General features: G+C 41.1%; 1 protein-coding gene across 9 annotated transcripts in view; it reads right to left on the bottom strand.

Moving 5' to 3' along the window:
* Positions 1-25,005, bottom strand: part of LOC140561978 (adhesion G protein-coupled receptor L2-like) — a 195,573-nt gene that overhangs the window by 98,977 nt on the left and 71,591 nt on the right. For 8 of the 9 annotated variants that reach the window (XM_072687298.1, XM_072687297.1, XM_072687299.1 and 5 more), the window contains exons 3-5: positions 24,004-24,217; positions 12,512-12,621; positions 1,947-2,747 (exon numbers count right to left, since the gene is read on the bottom strand). In XM_072687298.1, coding sequence (XP_072543399.1) covers positions 1,947-2,747; positions 12,512-12,621; positions 24,004-24,217 — 1,125 coding nt within the window. Of the gene's footprint in view, positions 1-1,946; positions 2,748-8,030; positions 8,135-12,511; positions 12,622-24,003; positions 24,218-25,005 lie in introns of those variants that run through there. The other variant, XM_072687300.1, reaches the window with a different exon arrangement.

Here is a 25,005-nt window from a genome sequence, read left to right as displayed (position 1 = left end):
GTAATTATGCCTATTATCTCGCTGATAGAGGAGCGCTGTCTGGTGACACATCTGGCTCCTCTCAGCTCTTAAGAGGTGAATTTCAAATCCATCTAACAAATGGCCCTCGGTAATTGAGCTCTTCTTCACCGTGCAGTCATCCCTCCAACCTTGTCACCGCCGCTGATTTGTGGGCCCTGCCGAGCGCAGGCTATATGTTTGGCTTTCGCACTTGCCAAATGATGTCGGGGATTGTCCAAATCTCTTTCGAATTGTATTCGCCCAAGCGGCTGATGAGGTAGCCATGGCAACAGGCATCACAATCCTTTAAAGAGCCGGAGGAGAGGGTGGGTCATCTCTAGGCTTCCCGCCGCATTTGCACAAGATAGCAATAGCATATTTCACATCGCAACGGGCCACACAAGTGCCAAGAGAAGGTTAACAGGGCCGCGCTCATAATAGATGGGCACAGGGCCCCGGGATTAGACACTTGATGAGGTCGGAGCCTCTTTACGAGTGAAGCCGTCCAACTCGCAGCTCTTCTCAGCGATAATCAGCCTTCGCGGGCGGCCGGCTCATAACAGCGGTGGAAATCAGCTCACGTCCTACATTTCCTCAGTCTGTCATTTTTGTTTAAAAGAGGGCCCTCTCTGGAGGGCCGGCGCTGGCCGCTTCGCTTCTGTATTGCACTAAAGCTCAGTGGTCTATAACGTATAACTGCACTTCAAGCACAATTAGAGTGAGCACACACTTGCATACACACTTGAAAAATACAAGTGTGTCCAGCAAGCAGGTCCAAACAAGTTTACCTTCACATGACCTAATTGCTCAGCTGAGCCTCACTGCAGTTCCAATCCTCCGGCCTCGACGGGTTCACATTCATGTTTGTACGTGATCCATGTTTGTTATTAGTGGAAACGCAATTCTGTCCTAAAAAAAGCATGACCACAGTTTCCAATCAATAATAATGTGCATTACTGCTGATATGCTGCCAAAACTGGGTAACTATGAAAAAATGATAAATTGCGATCTGTCTGATCTCATTACTGTGATTTGTTTACTTTTCTGACATGTATCCAATCTATGGACGCGTATGAAAAAGGGTCTCCTCAAATCTAAAATATGAATGCAGCCTTCTTCAAATAAATCTTTCATATTTGCTCCTAGATCAGATATGAATCACATATGTGGCCGTGTCTCCATAATGAGATCAGTCACACAGGATTTCACTCTCCTTTAGTGGGCATGTGAAGATCATCGCAGGTCACAGTGCATGTCTATAATGTGAACACTGCTGACGTAGATCAGATTTGTGTGTTCACATAGCTCTGATGAAATCAGATCAAAGTCCTATTTTGTCAAAATGATCAGATATGTGTGTTCACATAGCTCTGGCAAAATCAGATTTGAGTCCTATTTTGTGAAAATGATCAGATTTGTGTTTATATAGCTTTGCCAAACTCAGAATTGAATCTTATTTTGTCAAAATGATCAGATTGGTATGTTTACACAGCTCTGGCAAAATCAGGTCTGAGTCCTATTTTGTCAAAATGATCAGATTTGTGTGTTCACACAGCTCTGAATAAATCAGATCAACATTCTATTTAGGCAAGAGAATCAGATTTGTGTGTTCACACAAGACAAATCACATCTGAATCCTGTTTAGGCAAAATGATCAGATTTGTGTGTTTACACAGCTCTAATAAAATCAAATCTACGTCCTATTTAAGCAAAATAATCTGACTTGTGTGTTCACATCGTTCCGGCAAAATCAGATCTGGATTCTGATTAGACACATGAATCAAACTGGTGCCATTAAGGTCTGAATCGAATCAGATATCAAAAATTATTTAGGATGTCTGTTTTAAAAGTGGTTTAATTAAAATAAACGATTCATTCCGAATCATTCATTCTGCAAAGAAACCAGATTAGCAGCACTTCATCCCTGAAAGCCAAACTGGCCTTACCTTCGTCTGGGTCAGGCGGTCCAAACTCCAGGTCATATCTCAGGACGTAAAAGTTATTCCACACGTAGAGCTGGTTGTCACGTGGGTTGTAATCCACGGCTGCGATGTACTGGTACTGGTTGGGGAAGGGGATATCGGCACGGTCCCCTTGGCCCAGCCGGGTGTTGTAGATGTAGTCGATGTGGCTGCGGCCCGCCTCGCTCTCGTTCTCCTCGTACGTGGAACGCACCACATGCAGCACGCCACACACCATGAAGGCATTGGAGGCGGAGCGCTTGTCGTAGGCCGTCTCCCAGGTGGCCTCAAAGCGCAGCGTGTAGGGGTTCAGCTGGCTCAGCACTATGCGGCCATTGTTCTGCTCGGTGGCGTAGATGACCCACAGCCCTCGCTCGTCCACCGCCAGGTCAATGTCTGTTTTGCCACCCCAGCGGTAGGGCGAGGTGTCGTGGTAGTTGGCGTTGGCCACGATGGCCTCTCCGCTCTTGATGCGGGTGCGCAGGTCAAACTTGACGATGTTCCTGGTACGCTCCTTGTTGAAGAAGATGGCACCGTCATAGGCCACGAAGCCGGTGCCATCCACTCGGTGAGGGAGCTTGTACGTGGTCGTCTGCCGGCCATTCCGGAAATCGTCCAGAGAGCTATATTCAATCAAGGTGTCTGTGCGGTACGGGGTCCAGGGCATGAAATATATCTTGTCGCCCGCCTGCAGGGGGTCTTTGCACCAGGCGCCCGCTTGCTGCTCTGCTTCGAACACAAAGGCGGGCTCCCCCACTGCTTTCAGCGTCCCGGGGCAAATGAAAACTGAAACAAAGGCAGGAGAGCGAGACCCTGGGTTAGAAATGCAAATGTTCGTGAACTCTTTATTGATTTTCTCTACGGGTATTCTTTTACTCCGAGATGGGTGCGTGGATGCGTGGGTGCGTGGGTGCGTGGATGCGTGGGTGTGTTTCTGTTTGTATGTGTGGGTGTGTGTTTGTGTGTGGGTAGACCAGTGGTCCCTAACCTTGCACCCTGTACACCCTTAAAAAAAAAGGTGCTTCAAATGGATGAGCGATGCTATAAAAGAACCACTTTTGGTCTCATAAAGAAGCATGTTTGTGTGAGGAACCTCAAATGAACCTCAAATGAAGGTTCCTTAGACCTTTAAAGGGTTCTTCACACTCATCTCTATTACACACAGGCTTCTTTGCAAAACCAACAGTAGTTGTTCTGTAGCATCTCCCAAAGAACCATTTGCAGCCCCTTTATCTTTAAGACTGTACCTTCTTTTAGGCAGATGACCTCCAGTCCTAATCCACAAATCCACCACATTTGATCCAACTATCAACAAACAAGGTCTGTTACTAAACCTCAGAAGTCACAGTTACCATCAGCACTAATAAGAGTGTGCTACAATTCAATATGAGCTAATTCTGATTTTAAAAAAGTGGAGATATAGGCAACATTGTATTAGCGTTTGAATCTGCAGATGGTTTGTGAAAAAATGCAACCCAATTTTAGTCATTTTTGACATCAGAAATAATAGAATCATGAAAAACGAATCCCTGCGTAACCCTACACTATGCAAGCTGTAAGGTGAGACACTCAGTGTTTTTTGCGATTCTCTAACTTGTAGAAAATCTACAAATCATTGGACAGGATTTTCATTCTAATATGAAATTATTATTAGAATATAGCTTATTAAACATAATCATGACCTACCTTCAAGTGAGAATAACCAACCTGGCCCGGACAACACTAGCGAAACGTTGTGACATGGACTGTATTAGGGGACGGAAGGTGTTCATTATAGAGGTTAACTCGTCCACAGCAGAATGTCAATAGCTCTGTAGCATGGGCAAGAAGTCCATTCTCGGTACACCGTTAATACGGTGGCTCTAGAGTAGCCCACAAAGTTCGCGGTTTCTGAAATGCTACCACTCACGAAACGACAACTCCAGTGAGTGTCACAGAGCAATCAGTGGGCCACTGTGGAGCAGTTAATCTTCTATCACCTGATACAGTCCATGCCATGTAGCCTTGCTAGTTTCATCATCTGGTGGTCATTCCACTGTTGGGTAGGTGGTCATAATATTCTAAAATGGTCAGGTTTATTCTGCACAAATGGCAGTTATGTATTTGTTTCATAGGAAAGACAAATTGTGCCAGAGGTGGATAGAGTCACCACTTTTCTCTCTACTGCAGATCTTCAACAAATGAAATCTGCATTATATTATATCATATGTTATATAATCTCTCATGAAAGGCTGTTGAAAGTGTGTATGTGTGTAGGTAATTAGTTGGGCATTCGGTTTGTATAGCCTCTCATTTTTAAATATATTTGTATGCATTTTTAGATCATATAAATAGTTAAATGAAGCTAAAATGACAATAATTTGCATAATATTTGCATTTAAACTGTCCCAATTTTTGATAATCAACATTTTTAACGGAATGCTAGCTGAAAGAGCAGATTGGAGATTGTTGGTAACGCTTTGCTCGAACTCTGCAACATGACATTGACATAACCACGCCATTAAAATGTCAATATGTTGTCACGGCAGATCATGTCCAGTAATATAACAGTGTCACGTTACCATTACCAATGACGTATCTGACATATGAGGTCATGACTTAACATGCGATCAGCTGTCACAGCATTAAACACTGTACTATCCGTCATGACAGTCACCCATGTAACCACTTACACACACTCTCAGTAAGAAATGTGCTGCTAGGGGTTCTCTGGCCAGAGCGCTTTTCGTGTGTGAGTGTGAAGAACCTTGTAAGGATATAAAAAGGAACCTTCACTAGATGTATTTTTGTACAATTTTAAGGTTCTTCACATTCACCCATCTCTATTAAAGTAGAAAATTCATATTAATATACTAAAAATATATAAATAAAGGGGCCCTAAAATGGTTCTTTGAGGGATACCGTACAAGAACCACTTTTTGTTCCATAAAAAAGCACATAGAGAACATTTACATCAAGTGAAGGTTCTTTAAACTTTACAAAGGTTTTCCACACTCATGCATTTCTATTACAAACATGCTTCTTTATGAAGATATTTTCACTTGATGTTCTAGGTTCCTAATAGAACCAATAGTGGTTCTATGACGGAATCGCTATTTTTAAGAGTATAGTAATCCCAAAAAGAGGTGTGATGGTGGGAAGAACCTTCAAACCGGTAAAGAACCATTACATCAAGTGATCAAGCGGTTCTTCACGCTCACACGCTCCCTCAACTATGGTTCTTCATGGAACCAAAAGTGGTTCTTTTTTCATATTTAAGAATGCGGTTCTTTTAAGGGTTAACTGAGGAGCGAGGTCTGTCAGATTTGGACTGGAGGTGAACCTGCAGGAAGATGTGGAGCAGGTGGTGACCACTTGTATGTACCATGAATTAGAGAAGCATCATGAACTGGTTTGGGATCAGGTGTGCATGCATAGTTGAGAGGAAATTCAACAGGTTAAAGTGAAGGTGGCTCTTATATGGCCAGTTTCGGTGGACTGAGCTTGCTATGGCCTGGCTCCCTGAGATGTCTTAACACGAGTGTAACTGAAAAAGGGAAAAGGGGACCAAACAAACCGCAAAAGAAGCCCTGCAAATAAAAGGAGACGACAGAGATGACTTTTGGCCTTGCCTTTATGTAGACGTTCTTTACTTATTTTTAATACCCAGCTGTACTCGGTATTGGATAACTTGGTTGGGTGAGGGTCGGGGAAGAGGATAGGGGTATAGGATATAGGGTTCTACCAGCAGCGCAAAAGCCATACCTTTGAAAATAAAACACACATACATGAATTATGTCTGAGGAAAGAACAAACAACACACATGACACGCGATAGGAGGGAAGAGGCAGGAGAAGGACGGTGGAGCAGAATGCCAATGCTGCTCAGGACAGATAGGATGACAGACAGCGAGAGACAGAAAGAGAAAGAGAGAGAGAGAGGGGGGGGGGGGGAGGAAGAGCTAGATACAGGGAGAGAGAGAGAGAGAGAGAAAGAGAGAGGAGGGAGAAAGAGAAGCGACCAGACTGACGTCGCTTTAAAAAGATAATGGGTGAGGGAGGCCTTGCCAAAGATAAAACAACACGTCCATCTCTGTGGCCTTTGGCCGTTAACGCAATGTATGTGCATTCTCTGGTGGACAGCATATCACATGCAGATGGCTAAAATAATCAGCGGCCTCTCTCGCCCATCACCAACCATGTGGTCAAAAGATGTGTCATGGCAGGCGGTTGGAAGAAAGCCAAATAGGCAAGCCAGAATTCGTCGTACATTGCAAAAAGTGATATCTTGGCATGTGGAAGCAAATTAAATGTAGGCAATAAAGCTTAGATTAGTGAAAGATTACGCAACCTATTTCCAGACATTATGACTGATTTAAAGTAATTATTAAATAATACATATTTTACTGCACTGGTAGATACAGTCATTTTGCTTATATGATGCTTATATGATATAATTTTAAAAATCATCTTAAATGCAGACATTCCTAACATCTGTCAGTATGAAATTGCAGACATTTATTTATTTTATTAGAGTTTTATATAAAGTTTATATATCTATATATGTAATAACTGACATAAATGAAATAAAAATCATATATATACATATGTTATATATATTTTTTTCTCTCCATAGTGTGAACCCTGTAGTTGCTCTGTACACAGTGAGAATGATTCTGGATGAATGGACCAATAGAAATGCTCTTAATGTCATTAACATATTTGCCTTTCTGGAAATGGAAGTTTTCATTGGACACAATATATATATATATATATATATATATATATATATATATATATATATATACACTTATATACATAGTTAGATTTTGATTATTATGTCAATTATTTATGTCAATTATTACATTATGTATGCTACAGTTTGTGTCTTCTGCAAATCACTGTTAAACATCCACTGACTAACAGTTATGTTTATTTATATGCATTTATTTAAAGTTATGGATCAAGTTATGTGCACAGAATATACAGAAAATATGGAATACTATACTATTTCTTTTTTTAGGCTTGCATACAGCATTATATGACTGGAACTGGTGCGGTGTTCCCAGTACAATCATTTAATTCAGCTCCAGAAGTCAGGCAGTGTTGGAATAGTAAATAATCTCATAACAACTCATAACAAATATCAGATGCAAATTAATTACAACAATAAAACCACTAACAGGTGAAGTGAATAACTGATTAGCTGGTTACAATGGCACCTGTCAAGTGTTGGGATGTACATAAGTCATTAAGTGAAGAGTCAGTTCTTGGCAGAAAAGAAGCAGGAAAACTGGGCCAGGGTAAGAATCTCAGTCAGAAATATGGACAAGAGCCGAACTGTGACGACTGGACGGCTGGGTCAGAGCATCTTCAAAACGACGGGGTGTTCTCGGTATGCAGTGGTCATTATCTAGTAGTCAGTGCTTCAAGGAAGGACACATGAACCGGCATTCGGGTCATAGGCACCTAAGATTCACTGATGCCATTCATGGAGGCCCTGACTAACGTCTTGGTGCTAGATACCACAGGACGCCTTCAGGAGTCCGTGACTCAATGATCCAGAGCCGTGGTGCTTTAATGTTACAGTGGATCAGCTGATCTGTGTGCGTCCTATATTGAAGATCCTTTCACATGCCAAAATATCGTTCTGCGTATGAACTACTCACAGTGAAAAATACGTCTGTATTGAAGAAGCTTTTATAGATATTTTTTATATAGATAGTTTTGTCAAAAATAAAAGAGATGGGTTTTGTGCAATTTTATGAGTCTCAAAAGTCTCTCCAGGAACTTCAGCTTGGACACGCCGAGACCAATGCATATCTACAAAAAAGTGATGTGAAGACGTTGATTACGATGAGATTTCTCGTCCAAAAGAGCGCTCAGTGTAATTTCATTTGGAGTCAATGAGGCAGAGATCGTGCAGATCTCAGGATCTGGATATTGGATTTCATGTGGGGATAAGGGAAGGCGGGAGCAGGGAGAAAGGAGGGGCGGGGGAGGGGGCGGGGGGCAGGGACTGGGTGGAGGGCTCAGAACCAAACAACACAGAACAAGGAGCTGAGGACCGAGAACCAGAGCAGTCATTTACCTTTTTGCTCCACTTCTATTGGGCAGTGAAAAAAAAGTGGAAAGAGTGTCAAGGGAGAGAAAGATTAGCATGAGTCATAGAGAAAAGGTACAGGTACAGTGTATCTATACAGAGTGAGTAAGAGTGAGGACATAAGAAAGAGAGAGAGAGAGAGAGAGAGAGTCCACAGATAGATTTATATACATAAAGAAATGCATTAAAGCACAAAATCCAGTCACACACTTAAACATATAGAGGTTATTCTTAGTGGTTACCAGATTGAGGTCAGAAGACTAGAATAGATCAGATCTGACTGTACAGCAGGGTTCTTCAAATCCAGGCCTGAAGGCCCAGTGTCCAACACAGTTTGCTGACTACACCTGGTAATTAGCAGACAATTTGATCCAGGTGTGTCCAAGTGGGGAAATCCCCAAACCGTGTTGGACCCTGGTCCTCCAGGGCTGGCTTTAAAATACACTGCTATATAGTATGTAAATCGGACGTACACTCTTAAAAATGAAGGAGCTTCAAAGGTGGCTCTTTAGAAGATTTGTACTATGCTAACCTAACAGCTATAAACTGCCCCACCTCCCAACGTACAGGACTTCATCAATTACCAGAGAATAGCCCCACCAGTTTGTACAGAAGTCCCTGTAGATACTGGGTGGTACACCATAGTGTGTAATAAGCCTTGCTGTGTTAAGCGGTTAAAGGATCTGCTACTTACGTCTTACCCCTTTAGGAGTCCATGCCTTGATGGTGAAGGTGGTTCTTTAAGCAACACCATAGAAGAACAACCTTTAGTTCTATAAAGAACCGTAATCACTGTAAAAGCAAAGTGGTTCCCCAATGGCATCACTCCAAAGACCATCCAAAAAATCCAAAAGCTCCTTTATTTTTAAGAGTGCAAATATAATTCATTCAGTGTAGGAACGTCGTAATTACAGCAATTGTTGGCGAAAAAAAATAAATAAAAAAAGCATTTCTACATGTATGCATATTCCCACTTTTCCCACAGGTAACTGATCGGACCAGCCTGTTTTTTGCTTTGGAGCTACGAGGCTAACGTAGCTAACAAGTTAACTGAGGCCTACAGTCAATTAGCAAACTGTGCAAACTGCATGAATAACTCATCACACACTTGCCTCATGCCAGGTCGGGTTGCCAAGTAATCTCAAAGAGACTTGCTGAAGTGTCTGACACTCTGTGACAGCGGTATCTAATACCATATCTAAATACAAAAAAAAAGGCTTTGAGAGTCGAGTTGCTTCTTCACAGCTTCTTAGCTGACTTTTACCCATTTGTTCAACTACTAAGAGAACCAACATCTATCCAAAACATTATCAGCACTGTTAACTATTACAGCACAGGCCCTATCTAGCTGGAAGAGGCAAGACACAGCAAACTAGCTTAACCGAGAGCCAGCTGTCGTGCTCTGGTAAAGCAGAGATGTTAAAAATGAGAAGACCAGCCCCTGGCTGAAATATGAATGGGAGTTCTCATAATGCTCAATATGGCATCGATTTCTGAATAAAGTTCAGGAACATTAACAAAATGAGCCAATCAGCTTGTTGGTTACGCCCCGAGCAGAGGAACCCCCTCCCCCAGATGTGGAGATCTGTGCACTATTTTTGTGCATTATTAGGCCGTTTCTGTCAGATTTCTAGAGCCTGGACTGGAAATGACTAGAAATTGCCAACGTGTGGCAAAGATGGCCGCTGAGTCAGCAGATTATGAGGACTATAGCAGGTGAAGAGGGCCTACACACACACACACACACACACACACACACCTATATATATATATATATATTTAACAAAATTATATTTGCAGTTTGCACCATGCTAACTGACCTGTTGGTTACAGTAACCTCATATGTAGCACAAATTAAAGAAAAATAAAACAACAAGCATGTCTTAAGGCTCATTTACACTCAACGTTAAATACAGATACGGACGCAGACAAGGTCTTAGCGGTCATTTCCTCCATCTTTGTGCGTTCTCTAAAAGCTCACAGTTACGGACGGATTGAGCAGCACCACTGGAAATCGTGGAGGCAGATGTAGCTAACAGTTCGAAATGCGACCACTGCCATGTGGACACAACTTTTTGAAAAGAGGCTGTGCAACCTGTGCCTCTTTCATCGTTTTTGTAGTGAGTACAAAAATCGCTGCCTCTTCCTCCATTGCCTCCATTGTCCGTTTGCTGCTGTCAGAACTGTTCGGCCCTGAACTGCCCCTACATCTAGCAGATGTATTGCTTAGCATATATATTAATATATAAATATGCTGATGTGAAGGATGCATAGAAGTGTGTGGGCAGTGGCGGTTTATACGTAACGGGAGTATAAATGAGCCTTTACATGACTACATGCCTTGACAACATCTGGGGTAAGGGCCAAAGGTTGACTATTATAATTTTTTATATAATTATTTATCTCAACATCTTTAATTATATAATGTTAATTCTTTACACAGTACACAGCAAAATGACAGTCTCTAAGCCTGTAATAAGCTAAGCACCAAGTGTTAATGTTGGTGGTGGATTCTTATCACTAATAATTTACTCAAATTGATAACACATCTTCACAAAGTAGCATTTGGGAAGCCCTGACATGAACGACGTTTTGATGATGTTGCTACATCACTTCATTCCTAAACGCAAAAAAAGGGGGTTAATCGTTAGAGAGAGAGAGAGAGAGAGAGAGAGAGAGAGAGAGAAAGAGAAACAAAGGAAAAAGAAGTCAAACTAAGTCAAACTAAAAGTTTCATTGTGTGGCTGTAAATATTTTTGCTTTAAATAATAAAAAAATCATCCAAATAATTCTTTTTCACATGCATCAGTGAGGACAGTGTGTCAAAACCAAAAACAAAAGAGCAGTCGTTTCTAATAGCCTGAGCCTGAGCACTTTCGGACCGGAATGAGCCTCTACAAGTGGACTGTCAAACTCACATCAATAAGCATTCAAGGTAGCACCCGGCTAAGAGAAAAGCAGTCACTTCAGCCCGCAAACTTTGACAGCTCCTTCTATAATATTTCTCTCTTTCCCGTCAGGTTTGCTGAAGGGAAAAGTGCTCTTCGTCGACAAAAATCAATCGAACTGGAGATATAGCTGATGACCACAGCCATAAATAAAGGCTTTTCATAACTTCTATTCACCGGCAATATGCAGCGGACCAGGTGCTCCAATTCAGCGCGGCTGCTGAAAAGCTAAAGGATTTAAAAAGCCAAATATGAGTGAAAAAGAACATGTCTGGAGAAGAGATTAACGCGGAGATGACTCAGTAGGACTTGACGTCTTGGGCTCTGCAGGATTCAACCTTCATAAAGGACAGCTGCAAACATGGAATTGTTCTAAATCACAAAGCGACCGCTAATGGAAGAAAAAGCTGAGTTAAAAGTAACTAAGCTTCCAGTTTTCCTGCGTTTGCAGGAGCTTCAGTTTTGCAAAATGCTGTTTTTTCAAGCAGTTTAGCTTCTTTCACCCTCAGGTTTGCTCGAGCAAGGTTGATCGAGACCACCTGGAAGATCCTGCTCTGTTGAAACTGTGCTGGTTTTGCTGTAATGTCTATTAGCATCATTGGTGTCCCTCGTTTTTTAAAGGGCAAGAGTCAAGCTTCCGTTAACAGGAGTGCTGAGACAGGAAGCAGCTTATTTATTTATTTATTTATTTATTTATTTTTGCAGCTGTTTTAATGCAGCTGACTTCCATATCCAATGTTCAACGTTTGCCTCGCAGAGCAACTGGTAGCTTAGTTGACTAGAGTTCTTTACAGCAGCTTCGACAACTCTACACATGTAATGCAAGGTTAACATCATACATCACACATGACATATTTTGACACAGATTATTAATGAGTGCACATTTTTCTTTGCCATCAGACTGCAGATCTAACACAGACTAAAGCTGGCTGCACATTTTCCTAAACCAGCCTCCGACAGGGCTTCCATAACACTGCAAACATCAGCCTCGGAGAATCTGGAATGCTGTTTTTGGGCTAAATCACATTCAAACATCTTTTTTTTCCCCCCTTCTTAAAACTGAAGCCCATTTTTTAAAGCTATTGTCCAGATGTGAAGGGGTGGGGTTTTGTATGCTCACATTTTTCTCCACTTCAGCTGCTGAGAAGGATCTGGTGTATACGCACAGACAGAAAAATCAATAGCGAGGCATCAGAAGCTGAAGCTGCAGGGCTGTTTTGTTTTTTTTGGAAAATACCTGCAGTCACATGCAGTCAAAAAGTAGGAACAGTACAAATGTTTGGAAAATAGTTCTGGAGCAGTCACATTCAGCCATGTTCTAAAGAAGCGTGAGGGGTTTTGAGACGTGGCCTCTGAAGACGTCTAAACAAAGCCACAGGACGTTCATTACAGGCTGACTTTTTTAATCAACCACCTCATCATATCATATGCTGTGCTTCATAATGTCTTGTGCACACCGTACAGAAAACAGGATAAATGACTTTAGCGTGTGGCCTCAGAAGACTATGAAGAACTACTTACTATATGGAACGCACTCATATTGGACCTCCAGGTACTTGTAGGTCCCAGGACAAGGATCTGGAAAGACATCGGAGCCGGTGATAACGACGCATTGCGTCCGGTTGTTACATCTGCAAAACAGAGTAAGATCAGGAGCCGGTTAGCGCAGAGCTCTGAGGCACAAACACACTGTGTAACTGCTCTCTGTATGAGGAAACCTGGAGAGTTAGTAGGCCATGATTTGATGTCCTACCCTTTAGATGTTCTATTTGGTGTCAGAATTGCATTTACATTTACATTATGGCTCTTATCCAGAGTGGCTTGCGGTCAAGGTCACTCGTGTTACAGAGGAGGGCCAATGTAGTGTTAGGAGTCTTGACCAAGTGCTCTTATTGGTGTAGTGTAGCATAGTCACCCAGACCAAGAATCAAACCCCAGTCTCTCAAATTGTGTGGTAGCTCACCTAATGCTACCATACCATAAGACCAAATGTGCAAACCTAGAGCCAATGTGCAAGTGCATTCACTTTGACTGACGGACAGGGGCCGGGTCGGGTTTTGTGGCTTGTGAATGAAAATCGGTCCTTCACAGCCAATTTCTCAAAGAACCCTCAGCAGGGCACTGCATTTTCATTCACAAGCTGCCAAACCCGCCGGCGGCCCCTGTTTATCGGACTGCGTCTGTCTGTAGGCTGGGATTTCTGCCACTGCTGGTAGACCAGTATGACCATACGCTTCCATACACCTGCAGATTTAGCTACTTCCTTCACACTGTGGCCTTTGGCACGCCCTTATGCAGTCACTCATTTTTGACAGTTATTTACTGTATCTGCTTTGTGACCCATTTTCCACACATCCAACGAGACACTCACTGTACTGTACCCTCTCTTCTCAATCTATGAATCCCGCCAGACACCCTGTCGGTAGAAATAGCCTGATCATCCTCGTACAACTCCTTCTGCAGGAGCCTGAAGCTACCAAAACCTTAAACATGCAAGGTGGCTAATGCTTTGTGTGGGGAGCTTAAGTTATTGTAATGCAAATTTGACTGAAACATTTGTTTTTTAGATTTCTGCCATGCATCTGTCATTCTTTTTCTTAACAATGTAAAAAATGTGAAAATATTTTTTGAATATGAATCAAATGAAATACATTTAGTGGAGAAATTCAGTGTATTTGAAACTTGCAGTTGATTCAACAATAGTTTTCCAAAGTAAAAGAGGACATTTATTTATAATAAAATAAACAAACAAGCAACATTTTGCCACATTTTATTCTTGAGACATTAAGCAACTGAGTATATAATCCCATAATTACAATATAAATAGTATGGCAAGACAATAGAAACAACCGTATACTTCTTGACAGGTTAATGGACACTCAGTGCCAACATATGAACTCATTCCCCAGCTACGAAGTCAAATCACTCCATAAAGGAGATTTGAGTGTTGAGTTAAAGTTCCGGAAAAGAAAACAGAGCTAAATGAGGGGATTTTTAAAAGTCTAAGCAGAGCTTAAAGCCAGGTTTAAGGATGACATTATAAAATATCTGTCAAAGTTATGTCTATAGAACGTCGCCGGTCTCTGTTACTTAGCAAAGCTGTCGACAGGCTGCGGTTTGGAGGGGGAAAAAAGGCAGCTGAAGGAAGGCCGGGATTTTAACCATCAGTACTGGGGTAGAGTTCCTTCACTTTTCAAATGAACTTAGCCCGCTACATTTTCCCCCACCTTTACCCCACCTTTCCACACAGTACTGTCAGATTAAAATGCATCTCTGTCTGCCTTCTTTTTCCTGCTGCAGCAGGTGAGATTGCTCCTCCTTTGGGAATCTTTAATAGTTTAAGTGAAGAGACGCTGATTGACAATGAGGCCGAGTGACTGGCGCTACGTGAACTTTCAGAATTCAGCTGCGCCTCTCAAGACGTGCGACTCATCAGGCATGCGTCTGTTGTTGCTCTCGGCGGAATAAATCACCTTAAGTATTTCGAACAAGAATAATTTGTGCACTTGTGTGCGACTGCTGGGAGATTTCGCTCCTTTACAGCTTGCAGTGACCTTGACTATGAAGTTAGACATCTTGAGGACTTGAAATGGGGGTAGAAGAGTAGAAGTGAGAGTGTGTGTGTGTGTGTGTGTATGTGTGGGAGTGGGTGTGGGCATGCATGTGTGTACCTATGTGAGCGAATAATGGAATGAATTTGAGTAAATAAATGATGAAATTAGCCAAACTTCAATCAAGCCTTCTATATGCAGAGGGATTGGTGACACAATGGAAGCAAACATGGAAGATCTTCTGGAAAAAAGGACGAAATGGGGCCTCTCCACAATCAGCAGCTGTAAATATTTCAGCAGATTGAAAGCAAAGTCATCTTCCTCCGGGAAGTTGTAAAAAATGCATTCTGGTAAAGGACACCTTAAAGGACGGCTTGTGTCTTTTTTTTTTCTTTTTTTTTCTCAGGCAAACTGCCACAGTATTTATCAGACGGAGGGCGTCCTGATGCGCATTTCAATGATTGGGTGACTGCGTTCACATTCGGTAATTTACCACAACAGCGAGCCTCCTAAATATTTATAAAAACACCCTCTCGCGCACGTCTTCTGGCCGTTTATTAATATTTAAGACTGGACAATTTGGCGAGAAAACCATGCGGGCTAAGATTATCTCACAGTTGGAACTATTTTGCTTGTGCATGTTGTGGGGCGGCGATAAGGAAAATAAATTCTTGCTCGGCCTCCAGAAAAAATAAAAAAATAACACCCAGAATATAATACTGTGAAACAGCCCCAGTAAGCAATTACGGCACATGTGCACCATCCTACACGACACAGCGCAGAACCAGGCACTTTGCAGTTTAGAAACCTCACGTTGAGAAATTGTAAAGGCTTTATGAGGACATGCCAGAAGAAGCTGAAGTTTTAGCTTTCGCGTGGCTCTTGCAAGAACTTCCTCCGAAAAGACCAAAGCCTCTCTGACAAGAGCAAAAGTAGCAAAAGTTCCAGAAGTATTGAACCTTTCAAGAGAAAGACTTTTTGCATTCAGGTCGCAGTCTGGATTGTCAGGAACTGTTAGTAGATGACTGAATTCCCACTGTTCTGAAATGAAAATGGTAATCCTGCCTTGCTCTCTTATTACAATCATATTCAACTCATTACCAACTACGTTCACAAACGAAATCCATGTCTGACACGACCTGCTATACTTTTAATATTAATCAGCAGCTCATTTACTGGTTCTTTCTGCTGTCTGATTTGACTGACTGTGTAAATCAAACTCCTAAACTCGGCCGACCTGTGTCTTAACTCCAGCTGGTGTTTTGAGTTTTGGTTCCTCTCAGTGGTTCTTCATCATGGTCTCAGAGTTTCTCATTTTGAGTTTTGGCTCCTCTCAGTGGTTCTTCATCATGCTCTAATGGAGTTTATACTTTTTAGTTTTGGTTCCTCTCAGTGGTTCTTCATCATGGTCTTATGAACTTTCTCATTTTGGTTTCTCTCAGTGGTTCTTCATCATGCTCTTATGAACTTTCTCATTTTGAGTTTTGGTTCCTCTCAGTGGTTCTTCATCATGCTCTTATAAACTTTCTCATTTTGAGTTCTGGTTCCTCTCAGTGGTTCTTCATCATTGTCTTATGAACTTTCTCATTTTGAGTTTTGGTTCCTCTTAGTGGTTCTTCATCATGGTCTTATGAACTTTCTCATTTTGAGTTTTGGTTCCTCTTAGTGGTTCTTCATCATGGTCTTATGAACTTTCTCATTTTTGTTCCTGTAAGTGGTTCTTCATCATGCTCTTAAGAGTTTTTCCTTTTCAGACTTGTATCCTCTCAGTGGTTCTTCTCATTGTCTCAGAGTTTCTCATTTTGAGTCTTGACTTCTCTCAGCTGTGTTTCATCATGGTCTTATGGACTTTCTCATTCAGTCACTTCCACGTAAATAGTATCTGGATAAGATTTGTACACTGATAGCTACATGAATTTACACTTGGCTGTCAAATGGGTCTCTGGTTAGTCAGACTAAAATCTGAATGCTGTGTGTCCTGTGTGGGACGGAATATACAGATTTGCCTAATTGTGCAGCAATTTTAACTGGTGTTTCGTTTGTACTGGGAGGGGTTTTGGTTGTTGAATGCATCTTGAAGCGATGGATGTGTTTACACTATTATGTGGCCCAAATGTGCCTTAGAACACCTCCTGAAGTGCTTTGAGTGATGGGGTTTGTATCTGGTCTTGAGTTTGCTCGGCCTTATCCAGACATTATTCTGATGCTCAAGATGCACCTAGTGACCAACTCTCAGAGTTGTTCCTTTTGAGTTTTGGTTGGTGTTCACTTCTGCGTGAGTAGGTCAGTGGTTCTCAAACTGGCCATTGGAGGCCTCAAGACAGTCCACATCTTTTCCCTATCTTCTTTATGTGTTGTGAGTTTGATTGGAGCAAAAAGGTGGACCGTCTACTTGTCTTAGATTACCAGTTTAAGAAACAAAGTTGTGGAAAAGCTGTTTTGGGACCACTGTATTGTAACCACTACATAAAAAGTAGAAATTAATTAAATGGAGTTGTAATAGTAACAAGTCAGTTGATGAAATAATGACAAATACAGTTGAGATATTAATGATATTTTGCTGAATTTTGCTGTATTTGTTATTCAAATGTAGCAGCATAACTGCACAACATAGTAATTACTGTGTTATTAGGTATATAATTAACCCATTAACACCCCAAGGCTTATTACAACTGGTGGGGCTATTTTTTGGAAGTAGCAGTATGTAAAAACACTTTCTGCCCGCCGGCGGGCCATAGGTTGTATAACGTTAAATTTTATATGATATATTCTGTACTTTTTTTCAGTTTAAGTGTTTTAAAAATTTCGTCCCGCACAACAAAACTGTACATTGCAGTTCATTCAATTCAAATTCAACTCATTACATACTGTCAACAGAACATCTCCGCTCGTTACAACGAGGACCGGGTGAGAAATAATTAACATAAGATGCCGACATGTTTTTTCTATCAGCGGTGATAAATGCGTCTTCTAAGACTTAAGCAACATTCCAGTCAGGCCCGTGTGACGGCATTCTTCAAAAGAGTTAATGGCAAATGGAAATGAGGCTTGTCAAACAGCTCCATAAATGTGTCGACAAATCTCTAACTAGCACTGTTTTATCCTTCCTGTTACAGTGACTGCTGAGAAAGGCTCAGACAGCAACACAGCCTTATAGTTAAACGTCTGTGGGTTCGTAATTGCACCAGCAAAGCCAACCAGCTTTCTCCCAGCCCACATGCAAGAAGGCCTTTATATTATATAAGTTCTAGTCCTTAACTTCTCAACTCCTGCTCACCCACTTCACTGACCTTTCCTCAAAACATCTCCACTTGTTTTGTGTCTCACAAGAACTTTTGGGATCTTAACATAACCCCTAATTACAAAGTGTCATCTTCTCTGCCCTTTAAAAAAAAAGTTAGTTGCCTCTTCCTTGCATCATCTGGCGCATCATCTGAAGGGGCACGCTGATCTGTTCCATGCGCTCTCATGTACAGGATGCTGGTTGTGAGACAGTTGTGGCTTTGGGCTAACCATAAGCTCCATACTGAAAATATTAATTAAGAGAAATTTCATTATCCCTCGCCCAAGGCCATAACGTCAAGTTATTCTGAGGGGAAAGATAAAACAGAGGAGAAAGGCTGTCTAAGCCCAGAGGACTCGCTCTTACGAAATGGCGAAGCGGCAAAAAAATGGTCTGTATTAATATGTTTCCGTCAACGATTTCATTTCCCCTTATGTCACCAATGGCGAGCTGAAAGTGGGCGACAGGAAGGCACTTAAGCTAGATGAGACGTCGTTTCGGCTGAAGTGGAGCTAATTTTTTTGTTAGCATGCGCTGGCTAACAGTCTGCGTTGGAGGACTCTTTGGAGAGATGCTGAATGACCATCGTGCAGTCGGAGTGCTGACCTTGACGCCGGCAATGTCAGGCGCCAGCAGCTCCGAGTCGAGTAGCAGAGTCATATAGGACGAGGCAGCTGGCTTATTCTAAATGAGTAAATTGGTAGCGGGGTGACTCTCTTATGTACTCGAGATGCAAAAGTGAATTAACGAGTCCTTTTTGGATTCGGTTTTTGGTCTCAAGTGCAGTTTTTGAACTCAACTTCAGAACTTGGATGCATGGATTCGTGCCAGCCCTGACTGTAATAATGGGCTTTAAAGAGCCCATATAATATAAAACAACAACAAAAAAAGATTTCCTTTGAACTAAAGTTGGCTTTGATGTCATATGTAAATATTATTAAAGTTCCTTTTGATTTCACTGCTTTTGTGATGTCACAAAAAACAAGTTCCATGGCTTTAGCCTACAACAGCCTTAGCCCCACCCAAAAAACAACAGAGCTTGCATACACTGATCGTAAAGGTGCAGTTGCACCCATTGCTGACACAGCTGTGCAAGTGCACACATGTACAGATTGTTTAAATTCTATTCAATTAAAATCAAGAGTTTATTGTGATGTACACAGGAGAAACAGGCAGTTATACTGTACAATTCCTCCATTTACCGACAAGCTTATAAATATCAATATAAAAGAGAGAAACAGAATTTTAAAAAATAATAATTATATATATATATTACTTGACTATATATATATATACACACACTGAAGTAAATCTAAAGTAAAGCTAAGTAAAAGAAAACCACTAAGTGACGAAAGTTTAGTCTCTGTAAAGAATAAGTGCCAATAGAATAGTAGAATAGGACTCCCTGGAGCAGATCAACATGAACCTATTGGCACCGTGCCTAATCCCAGGCGTGGGCTAGTGAGGTATAAAGCCCCCTCAATATTGAGCTGAGAAGCAGTGGAAGAACTGTGTTCTCTGGAATGATGGATGGTGCTCCATCCAATACTTTTGGGATGAGTTAAGGAGTTGGGGATGAGATGGGACAGTAATCAACTGACCTCCTGAATGTAATCAAATTCTCAAAGCAATGCTACAAAATCTAGTAGAAGGATCTCCCTGCGCTGTAGAGACAGTTCCTCCAGCAAAAGCAGGATACACCACTTTTAATAGCCTTTATTTTGGAAGAAACAGGAAATGAGCATGTGTCCCAATAATTTTGTCCCTCGAAATACAGCATTGATTCCAAGTCAACTTTTAACAGAAGTACAAATAATTAATATAATTATATTATTAATATAATAATTAATATTAATAATAAGTTATGTAAGGTAAAGGTGCACTTATTTGTCACTGTACAGCGAAATGTGTCCTCCGCATTTAACCCATCTGGTAGTGAACACACACACACACACACACACCGGTGGGCAGCCAACTCCAGCGCCCAGGGAGCAGAGAGAGTAAAGGGCCTTGCTCAAGGGCCCAACAGTGGCAGCTTGCCGAGCCCGGGAAACGAACCCACAACCCTGTTATCGATATCCCGGCTCTCTAACCGCTGAGCCACCACTGCCCACTGTCATGCTTGTGATACTGCCGTGGTAACTGCACACTTAAGGGTTAAACTAAGTTCTCCCTCAGTAATAAAAGCTCCTTAGTCTTGAGAAAAAGGAAAAAAAAGAAAGAAAAAGCTTAATTGTGAACAGCGGAAACCTCCGAAACCAACAGTGGGTGGAGCCGCCACAAAGTGTCAATTATAACCTAAAACTACCCATGGGAACATGTGTGGTGCACAGTTTTACGGACAAAGAAACAACCAATCAGGAGGCACACTTTTAATAGGGTTTCATTTGTCTTCTCTTAGAAGGACAGGCAATGAATATTAATGCCAAGGACTGATGTAAGAATGAAACAACTCTTAAATGTCCCTCTGACTTCATCGTATGGCTATCTTTCACAGAGATGTAGTGCAGTGCGGAGTGTGCTGAAGCTGCTAACCCTTAACAGCGACTACTAAAGCCATGTGTCTTTCCTTGATGAATAGCGAAAAAGAAAGAGCTCGAAGGTTCTTATATCTTTTACTAGGGCTCTAAAACCAGGCACTGAGGAAGCATCAAGTCCTCGAAGTCCTCTAAAAAACGGCTAAAAGTCACATTCCCAGGCCTTTAACTAAGGCCTAAAATAGGGCCTTTGCCTGCATCACACGATTCATGGCATTGGGCTTTAACTGGAAGGCAGCAGCTACACTGCGGGTTAGCAGTGCTTTTTCACCAGACGAGCAGCGTCGGCCGGGCCTTATGAAATGTTAATATCTGGGGTGCTTTAAATATACACCATCACAGCTAGCAGCAGCAGAGAGTTCCCAGTGCTATGAATGCGCGCGAGTGTGTATGTGTGTGTGTGTGCGTGTGTGTAGTCTGGCAGCAACACAAGAATGTCCTGAGAGAGTAGGAGCAAGCACAAGTGTCACAAATATAAATGGTTTGAGAGGAGAGCATTACTCAGGGCTGCAGCCTATGCCACTGCCGCCGAGAACGCAGCTCTGTACAAAGAAAAGCAGCTTTTCAATCTGCGAGGAAATAGCTCAGGAAATGGCTGCATGAGTCCTATGTAGAGCTAACGTTTACGGGGGGGATTTCATGCAATATTGGGGGAAAAGATGCGGTGGTTTAAAAGTCAAATGTAACTACTGCACGGTATAGCGCATCATACTGTATGCTCCACAGCATACTGTTCTGTATTGAAGTGTATTTTAGTGTGCTGTGTTGGAATATAGTACTGTTTTTACTGCAGAGTATCATACTGCACTGTACTTTATTACAGCATATTGTATTATACAGTACTGTATTACAAAGTATCATACTGTACTGCACTGCATTGCATCACAACATATCATACCGTACTGTACTTTATCACAGTGCACTGTACTGTATGATATCATATCATATTGCACTGCACTGTATCACACTGTACTGCACTACATTGTACTGTATTGCATTATCAAATGTATCAAATGTAGTGTATAATAATGTACTGTATTGTATCATAGTGTATCATGCTGCACTGTATTGTATTATAGTGTATAATAATGTACTGTATTGTATCATAGTGTACTGTATTGTATTATAGTGTATAATAATGTACTGTATTGCATCATAGTGTACTGTATTGTATGATACTGTAGTGTATTGTATCATAGTGTATTGTGTTGTACTGTATTGTATTATAGTGTATAATAATGTACTGTATTGTATCATAGTGTACTGTATTGTATGATACTGTAGTGTATTGTATCATAGTGTATTGTGTTGTACTGTATTGTATTATAGTGTATAATAATGTACTGTATTGTATCATAGTGTATCATGCTGCACTGTATTGTATTATAGTGTATAATAATGTAGTGTATTGTATCACAGTGTACTGTATTGTATCATAGTGTATTGTGTTGTACTGTATTGTATTATAGTGTATAATAATGTACTGTATTGTATCATAGTGCATCGTGCTGTACTGTATTGTATGATACTGTAGTGTATTGTATCATAGTGTACTGTATTGTATTACAGTGTATAATAATGTACTGTATTGTATCATAGTGCATCGTGCTGTACTGTATTGTATTATAGTGTATAATTATGTACTGTATTGTATCACAGTGCATTGTGCTGTACTGTATTGTATCATAGTGTATTGTGTTGTACTGAATTGTATTATAGTGTATCGTTCTGTACTGTATTGTATCATAGTGTATCATGCTGCACTGTAGTGTATTATAGTGTATAATAATGTACTGTATTGTATCATAGTGTATCGTGCTGTACTGTATTGTATCATGCCGTACTGTATTGTGTGATACTGTAGTGTATTGTATTATAGTGTATCGTTATGTACTGTATTGTATAATACTGTACTGGATTGTATCATAGTGTATTGTGTTGTACTGGATTGTATTATAGTGTATAATGATGTACTGTATTGTATCATAGTGTATCGTGCTGTACTGTATTGTATCGTGCCATACTGTATTGTGTGATACTGTAGTGTATTGTATTATAGTGTATCATTATGTACTGTATTGTATAATACTGTACTGTATTGTATCATAGTGTATTGTGTTGTACTGGATTGTATTATAGTGTATAATAACGTACTGTATTGTATCATAGTGTATCGTGCTGTACTGTATTGTATCGTGCCGTACTGTATTGTGTGATACTGTAGTGTATTGTATCATAGTGTACTGTATTGTATTACAGTGTATAATAATGTACTGTATTGTATTATAGTGTATCGTTCTGTACTGTATTGTATAATACTGTACTGGATTGTATCATAGTGTATCGTGTTGTACTGTAGTGTATCACACAATACTGTATTGTAGTGTGTTGTGTAACAAAGTATCTTATCCTACTTTTTGTATCACACCATACAGTATTGACCTGTATTGTAATCACAGCATATCATATTGTACTGCATCACAGTGCATCGTAATGCACCCTGTTGTCTCATACCATACCATATTGTACTGTATTGTATCACAGCATACTGTATAGCCTTGTATTGTATCATAGAATATTGTATTGCATTGTGTCACAGTGTCTCATAATGCACGGCATTGCATCATGGAGCACCATATTGCATCATGGAGCATCATATATGATACAATATTGCTGTATTGCATCATAGCGTACCGTATTGTATTGTATCCCAGTATATCATACTGTATCTTATCACTGTAATGTATCACAGTCTACTGGACTGTACGGTATTGTATTGCAGAACATTGTATTGTAATATATTGTATCACAGGCACCCCCTCACACAAGGAGCAAGCTCATAGATAGCCGTGGCATCAACAGGGATCACAATTGCAATCTCCTGATGATTGAGTTTTTATAGTGTGTGTCATAGGACACTTAGACAGTTGTGCCACTCGGGAGCCCCTTTTTAGTATTGGTGTATAGTAAATAGCAAGGGATTTCTTGTTTAGTATGTAAACTTAGGGCTAACACGTTAGCTTGTGGTTAAATTGTGACACTAAAGCACAGCTTTGATTAGAAATATTGTAACATTAGATGCTCTAATGAACTTAAAATTCAATTCAAATAAATAATAAGATATCTCTTCTTTTACTAAAAAACACAAGTTTAGTAGCAATTTCAATGAGCTGCAAGTGGAAAATAACTCGTATCAAATTACACAACACTATTATTCTTATTACTGTGACTTAACAGCTTAAAAGCCTCATAATACCCCAACATACCCAACTAATTTATATTTTCCTGCTAATTCACAAAGCTATCATTTTCAGCTCTCAAATGCATGCCTGTAGCAGGACTGTTCTGGAAGCTTCTGTACCCAGACATTCTTTAAAATGACTGTGGTCAGGTGCACCTGGTGAAAGAACCCTTGAGTGATCGGCGAGTCAGCCTTAATGGTAGAATTCAGGTTTGTTTACGTTACCCAGCAGCCCCCTTAGCAGCAAGTACCATACCATACCACCGAATAGGGGAAGAAAAAAAAAAAGACCTGCCATACTTAAAGAGGCTCAGAATAACGCTCTATCTAGGAACAAATCTGGAGTCAGGAAATGGAGTCCACATTTGCACTCTGAGTGATGCTTGGCACGTAGCCTTTACCTTTGAGATATGATTTTGTAGGCATCTGGGAGGTAGCAGTTGATGTTTTCCATCTGGAAAGGGTCAGCGTCGCAGATCTTGTCATCCGTGCGGCCGTAGTTGGCCGTCTCGATCATAATGACGTCGCTCCCTGGGCAGCGGAGGTCAATGGGGTAACCTTCGCACGACAGCTCCCGGCGCACCAGGCCAAACGGCAGTGCCGCCCGACTGAACGCTGCAAAACAGAGCGAGGATGCAGAGGTTAGTGGTGAGGGAATAGCAGAATGATAATCTCAGTAGGCAATACGGTCCACCTTAAACTCTAACTGTAAGAGCTTTCCAGTGCTTCAGTGTACACTGTATGTCTTTATGCATCACACTTGTTAACTGCCCTGTTCGGTCTTTTGGTTTTGGTACGGCTGCTGCTGGGACAAATCCTTGTATCTGTGATTTTGTTGCTTTTCTTTTCTTTTCTATATAATTTAGAAATGTCACTTGTTTTTTTTCTATATTGCATAAAAATGCCCAAAATTAGGACAACTTACTATAAAGGGTCATTTTTTAACTAAATATTTTTTTCTCCCCAATTTGTTGTCATTTACACACCCCACCCATTAGCTAGGACTCCCCGTAACACAGTGCTACCAGTGCTGGAAGGGTGAAGGCCAGCATGTGCTTTCCCCGAGTCACATGAAGCCAGCCATCCACATTATTTCAAGCTGCCATAGGTGCAACTTAATCGGATAACTGTACGCCAGTTCGGTTATATTTTAGCTAACAGACGCTGGTGCTGGCTAGCATCACACTTAGCAATGGGGTGAAAGGGTTGGGCAATCCTACCTACCCTACCCACCCAGAAAGGACAAGCCTAAGCCTAAGGGAACAACCCTGCAATCTACTGATGATAGCTTGTGTAGGGTGTGTCATCAGGCCAGTAATGAGACAGTTGGGCCACTCAGGAAGCCTTTTTTATATTGTTATACTGTTGTGTACTGGCTAGAATATCAGTGTGTTTAGTGTGTT

The sequence above is a fragment of the Salminus brasiliensis genome, chromosome 9, assembly GCF_030463535.1.
Source record: "Salminus brasiliensis chromosome 9, fSalBra1.hap2, whole genome shotgun sequence".
In the NCBI taxonomy this organism is placed as follows: Eukaryota; Metazoa; Chordata; class Actinopteri; order Characiformes; family Bryconidae; genus Salminus; species Salminus brasiliensis.
This window is presented reverse-complemented; position numbering and strand designations above follow the sequence as displayed.